This window comes from Neltuma alba, unplaced genomic scaffold (genome assembly GCF_004799145.2).
Source record: "Neltuma alba isolate B1F8T4 unplaced genomic scaffold, ASM479914v2 tig00010062_pilon, whole genome shotgun sequence".
Taxonomy (NCBI): domain Eukaryota; kingdom Viridiplantae; phylum Streptophyta; class Magnoliopsida; order Fabales; family Fabaceae; genus Neltuma; species Neltuma alba.
Window position 1 is genome coordinate 410,649 of NW_021635021.1, and position 4,941 is coordinate 415,589.

General features: G+C 37.1%; 1 protein-coding gene across 1 annotated transcript; it reads left to right on the forward strand.

Annotated features, from left to right (window-relative positions):
- Window positions 1–2,592: 2,592 nt before the first annotated feature.
- On the forward strand, window positions 2,593–4,608 carry LOC114754069 (uncharacterized). The gene has a single exon (XM_028942808.1). The coding sequence runs from the start codon at window positions 2,593–2,595 to the stop codon at window positions 4,606–4,608; it is 2,016 nt and encodes a 671-aa protein (XP_028798641.1).
- Window positions 4,609–4,941: the final 333 nt, after the last annotated feature.

A 4,941-nucleotide genomic window follows, 5' to 3' on the forward strand; every position in this document is an offset into this window, starting at 1 on the left:
GGGTGAAGGCCAAGAAGAAGGAACAAAGTTCAAGCCTCAAGATCAAGGTATGTGGTGGCTGTAGCATCTGATTTGATACCTATTTCGAATTAGTTACTGTACGTATCTGATTCTGAAATTTTTCATACTTAAAGTACACTCTGTGAGCTTTAAATCCATGGGTAGAACACTTCATTTGGATATGTGTACAATTTATGGTGATTTTTCAAAGTTAGGGTTTGAAATCTGGAAACAGTGTTAAGCTTTTGGAAGGGTGTCAATTTCCGTACAATTCTGGTACTGTTCAGCATAGAATTGGTTCCTGAAACTATTTTTTCCTTTAAATTTAACTTAATAACCTTTCAGTGAGACTTGGAAGTACTCAATTTGGATTTTTATAGATTTAATTATGAATTTTCAAAGTTGAGCAAAAATTTTGGAGATTCTGCGCGAACAGTACCCGCGAACCAAAATTTCCAGATTTGATATTCTTGAATCTAAAGCCATCTAAAGTGGTCCTAATTGATAGGAAATAGATCGTAAGGATGGAAAATGATAAGATTTATATTAGAAAAGTTAGAAAGAAAACCCTAAGACTAAGAGAAAGGGTTGAGGTTCAAGAAAGCTAGTCTTGAACTTTATATAATCTAATGGTCCTAATGGATTGTTTGATCATTATGGTTATGTTTAGGACCTTTGGAACATCCAAGAGGACATTTGATGATGTTCATCCAATGCCCACGAGGTTGGAAAGTCAAGGGAGTCAAAGGAAAAGTAAGAGGAAAGCTTGAGGTGCAAGGTAGTGAACTTACCTATTGTCATTGCTTGATGTGGTATGCTTGTGTGTTACAGTGTACATGTTATTTGCATGTTGTTGTGACATGTTTTAGCTGCTGTAATTGCTGTTCATGATGAGTAGATTATGTCTCCATGGCCATGCATCAAGAAGTTAGCTTTGAGCATGCTAGTATGTCACTAATTAACAAGAGAATAAACAAGTTGTGTGTAGTGCATTAGCATCCATCTAGCATGATTATGTGGTATTGTTTGCTACTGAGATTCCCCCGAATCTCACCCCTCCCTAACCAACCATATAGGTCAATCATCAATGGGCAATAATGGCATGAGAAGCAAGGAGAAGAAAGTAGAGAATTGTTCATGTTAATGAATGATATTATTATTCAATGTGTAATTCTCCTATTGTGTAATTTATGTTATGGATGCATAGGATGCCATGTAATTAATTATAATGCTTATGGCATGTACAGAAATGTATGATCATAAATGGGAAAGAGTAAGCCCATGTTATGTATGCCAAAGAAATAAAAAGAATTTAAGTAAAGAGATGTTAAGGGATAAAACGTGGGTCCTGGAGCAGTAAGATTGTAACTCTAGTTTGACCTATTAAACGAATGAGTTAAGTCATGAGATTTGGCAGACTCATAGTACACATCTCAAGCTTTAAAACAAGAGGTAGATCACCTCAATTGGATGTGTACAGAAGGAGATACAAATTTCCAAAGTTGAGGCACATAATCTGGAAGTTTCAGATTTTACGAAATGAACGGTAGAATTTACTGAATAAACTGTATGAATTGGTCAAGGATAAGTACAGTTTGATATTTTTTCACTAAAGAGCATTGAAAGAGATTTTTGTAGAATTTTAGAACACCCCAATACGATTTTTATGGAATTAGTTATGAATTTTTAAAATTGGACCTATAATCTGGAAGTTAAACAGTGAATAGTAACCCGAGTAATTATGTTGAAATTTTTAAATCTGCGGGCTTGTGTCATGATCTGCTTGAACCATAACGCTTACGAATGCGTACTCGAGGGGTTAAAGGCAGGACGTTTCATAAAGAATCATAATTATCATACAATCATGCAAACATAATGTGAGATGCTTTTGTGCAAATAACTTTATGGTTCATGCATAGTGAAATGCCATGGAAAGTAAGCAGATTCATACATATTCACATAACATAATGCCAAGGCAAGCTCAACATAAACATTGCAATTATAATTCAGCAGCATAGCTTAGTCACATCATGGCATTCATAGCATATACACACATACACATAAATGTAAGCAAGAAAGCACTTTAATCATAATTCAATGCTACCTTTTGTTACTTGTCTAATTTGATCACTTCAAGGGACAATGATCTTCCTTACTTCCTTCTCACAAAGCCTATTAAACCAAGCATAAAATAGGCCACATTACTAACCAAACAACTTATATACAATCCTTAAACTTTAACTTGACAATTTCTCTCTTTTCCTTTGATTTTTAACAAAATGATTCCTTCTTTAGAACCAATCATCTCATGACTCAATCCTACACAATTTTTCACAAGGAGTCCAATGGTGCAATTAGATTTTTAAAATTCAAACTCCTCCCCCATGAACAATGACTGGCCGAATAGAAGGTTATATATATCTCCAAAAATTCTATTTTTGATTCCAATGATTTTAAACACTTTCCAACAATATATCTCTACACAAAATTGAGTTAAAGTCTGGATTGATTCACTTACTTCCAAAATTTAATGGTCTTGCAGGCGAGGATCCATACAATCACTTGAAGACTTTTCATATGATCTGTACTGCTATGAAGCCTTCTGGTGTGTCTGAGGATCAGATTAAGATGCGTGCCTTCCTATTTTCTTTGGAAAGTTCTACGAAGAATTGGCTTCTTCGGTTACCTCCTGGATTCATTACTTCATGGGACCAGCTGAAAAGGTTGTTTTTGGAAAAGTATTTCCCAGCATCTCGTACTTCCTCCATCAGGAAGGATATTTGTGGTTGTCGACAAATGTCTGGTGAATCCTTATATGAGTATTATGAGCGCTTTAAGGCATTGTTATCTTGTTGTCCTCACCACCAAATTTCAGATACATTGTTGATTCAATATTTGCATGAAGGGCTCTTGCCTCTTGAGAGAGATTTACTAGATTCTGCTGCTGGAGGTGCTCTTCTTGACTTGACTGTTGAAGCTGCTTGGAGATTGATTGAAAAGAAAGCTGAAAATACCCAACAGTTTGGTACTAGGCAGCAAGCTAGAGTAAATGAAGTTGGATTGCATTCATCTTATTCTGAGTCTCGCCTTGAGAGCAAAATTGATAAGTTAACATCTGCTATGGAGAAAATGGTTGTATTTCAGATGAAAAACTCCCAAAATATGGCTCCTTCTGTGGGATCTTCCTCTGCTTTCATCCCACAAGCTGACTCTACAGCTCTAATTGGGCCACTTTGCTCTATTTACTCTCTAGCTACTCACACCACTGACTCTTGCCCTTACCTAAATGATGGAGTTGACTCGTGTAATGCAGTATACCACACTAAGCCTATGACTCAAGGTGGCCAGAAATATGATCCTTACTCAAATACATACAACCCTGGATGGCGTGACCATCCAAATCTCAGATATGGGAGTGGCCAGCCTCAACAATCACAGTTCAATCAAGGCATAAACTCTTCTGGTGGTAAAATGTTCCAACAAGTTAGGCAAACTATGCCCAATCAAGATGAGAGTTCAAAGTTAGAAGGCATGATGAAACTCCTGATGGATAAGTTTGAACAAAAGGATTTGCAACATAGCCAAGAAATTCAGAATCTTCAAACTCAAATTGGGCAGTTATCTAATGCATTTAGTAACATGCAAAGTCAAGGCTCAGGGAAGTTGCCATCTCAAGTAGTAGTTAACCCTAATGTTGGCACCCAGCAGAATCCTAACATTGGTGGAATTAATGCTATATCTCTTAGAAGCGGAAATTCAATTACCTCTGCAGATCCTGTCACTACCCATGCTTCAACGAACAAGGAAGCTATCATTAAAGATTCTCCCCCTGCTTCCACATCGCATAATAAGTCCACTTTATCAATACCACATGTGGCATTGCAAGAAGAGCAAGAAAAAGATGGGGAAGGGAAGAAAGTGAGTGAGCAAGTCTTACCTTTTCCTACAGGGGTGATTAAGGCTGAAAGGAGAAAGAAAGAAGCTGAGATGTTCAAAGAAGTTTATGATATCTTCAAAAAGGTGGTAATCAATGTTCCATTAGTTGATCTAGTTGCACAAGTGCCTAAGTATGCGAAGTTTTTGAAGGAGTTGTGTACCACCAAGAGAAGGCTTAAGCATGATGGCAAAGTTGACTTAGGGGCGGTTGTCTCCTCTCTTTATCAAATGCCAATGCCAGTGAAGTGCAAGGATCCTGGTAGCTTTCTCATACCGTGCACCATTGGTAACATTGAGTTTTCAGATGCTCTAGTAGATCTAGGAGCGGCCATCAATGTCATGCCAAAATCAGTTTTTGCTCAACTTCAAGGTGTGGATCTTAAGCCTACAAATCTAATCGCTTCTCTTGCTGACAGACACTGTGTAGTTCCAGAAGGAGTCTTGGAGGATGTCTTGGTGAAGGTAAAAGATCTCATATTTCCTGTAGACTTCTATGTTCTTGATATGGATGATGCTAGATTTAGGCAAAAGGGACATTTATCTTTGATTTTGGGTAGGCCATTTCTTAAGACTGCTAGGGCTATGATAGATGTGCATGCTGGTACTCTTACTATGGAATTTGCTGGTAAAATCATTAGATTTGATGTGCTTGACTCTATGAGACATCCCTGATAGTTGTGCTGAGATTGATGTTAGTTTTGTTGACATTATTACTGATGATGCTGTCATAGATTTTAGAGATAGTATGATAAGTAGATCATGTGATATTGTTGGCTTAGATGATTCTATCTCTTGTTCATGTTCTGAAATTGGTAGTTGTGATACTTGTACTGGTATAGATGCTGCTGATATTGATGTTTTCACTGATTTCATTGAGATTGTTAGACATTCTAGTTTTGATTCTTCTGCACCTATCCATAGACTTGGCACTTTCAGTGATTCCTCATCTAGTACTTCTGTTGATTCACATGGACTCTCTCAGTTACTTAGTGTGATTGATGCTAT

What these genes read in the sequence shown, in the direction of transcription:
- LOC114754069 (XM_028942808.1), top strand. Translation starts at nt 2,593, where the DNA reads ATGAAGCCTTCTGGTGTGTCTGAGGATCAGATTAAGATGCGTGCCTTC.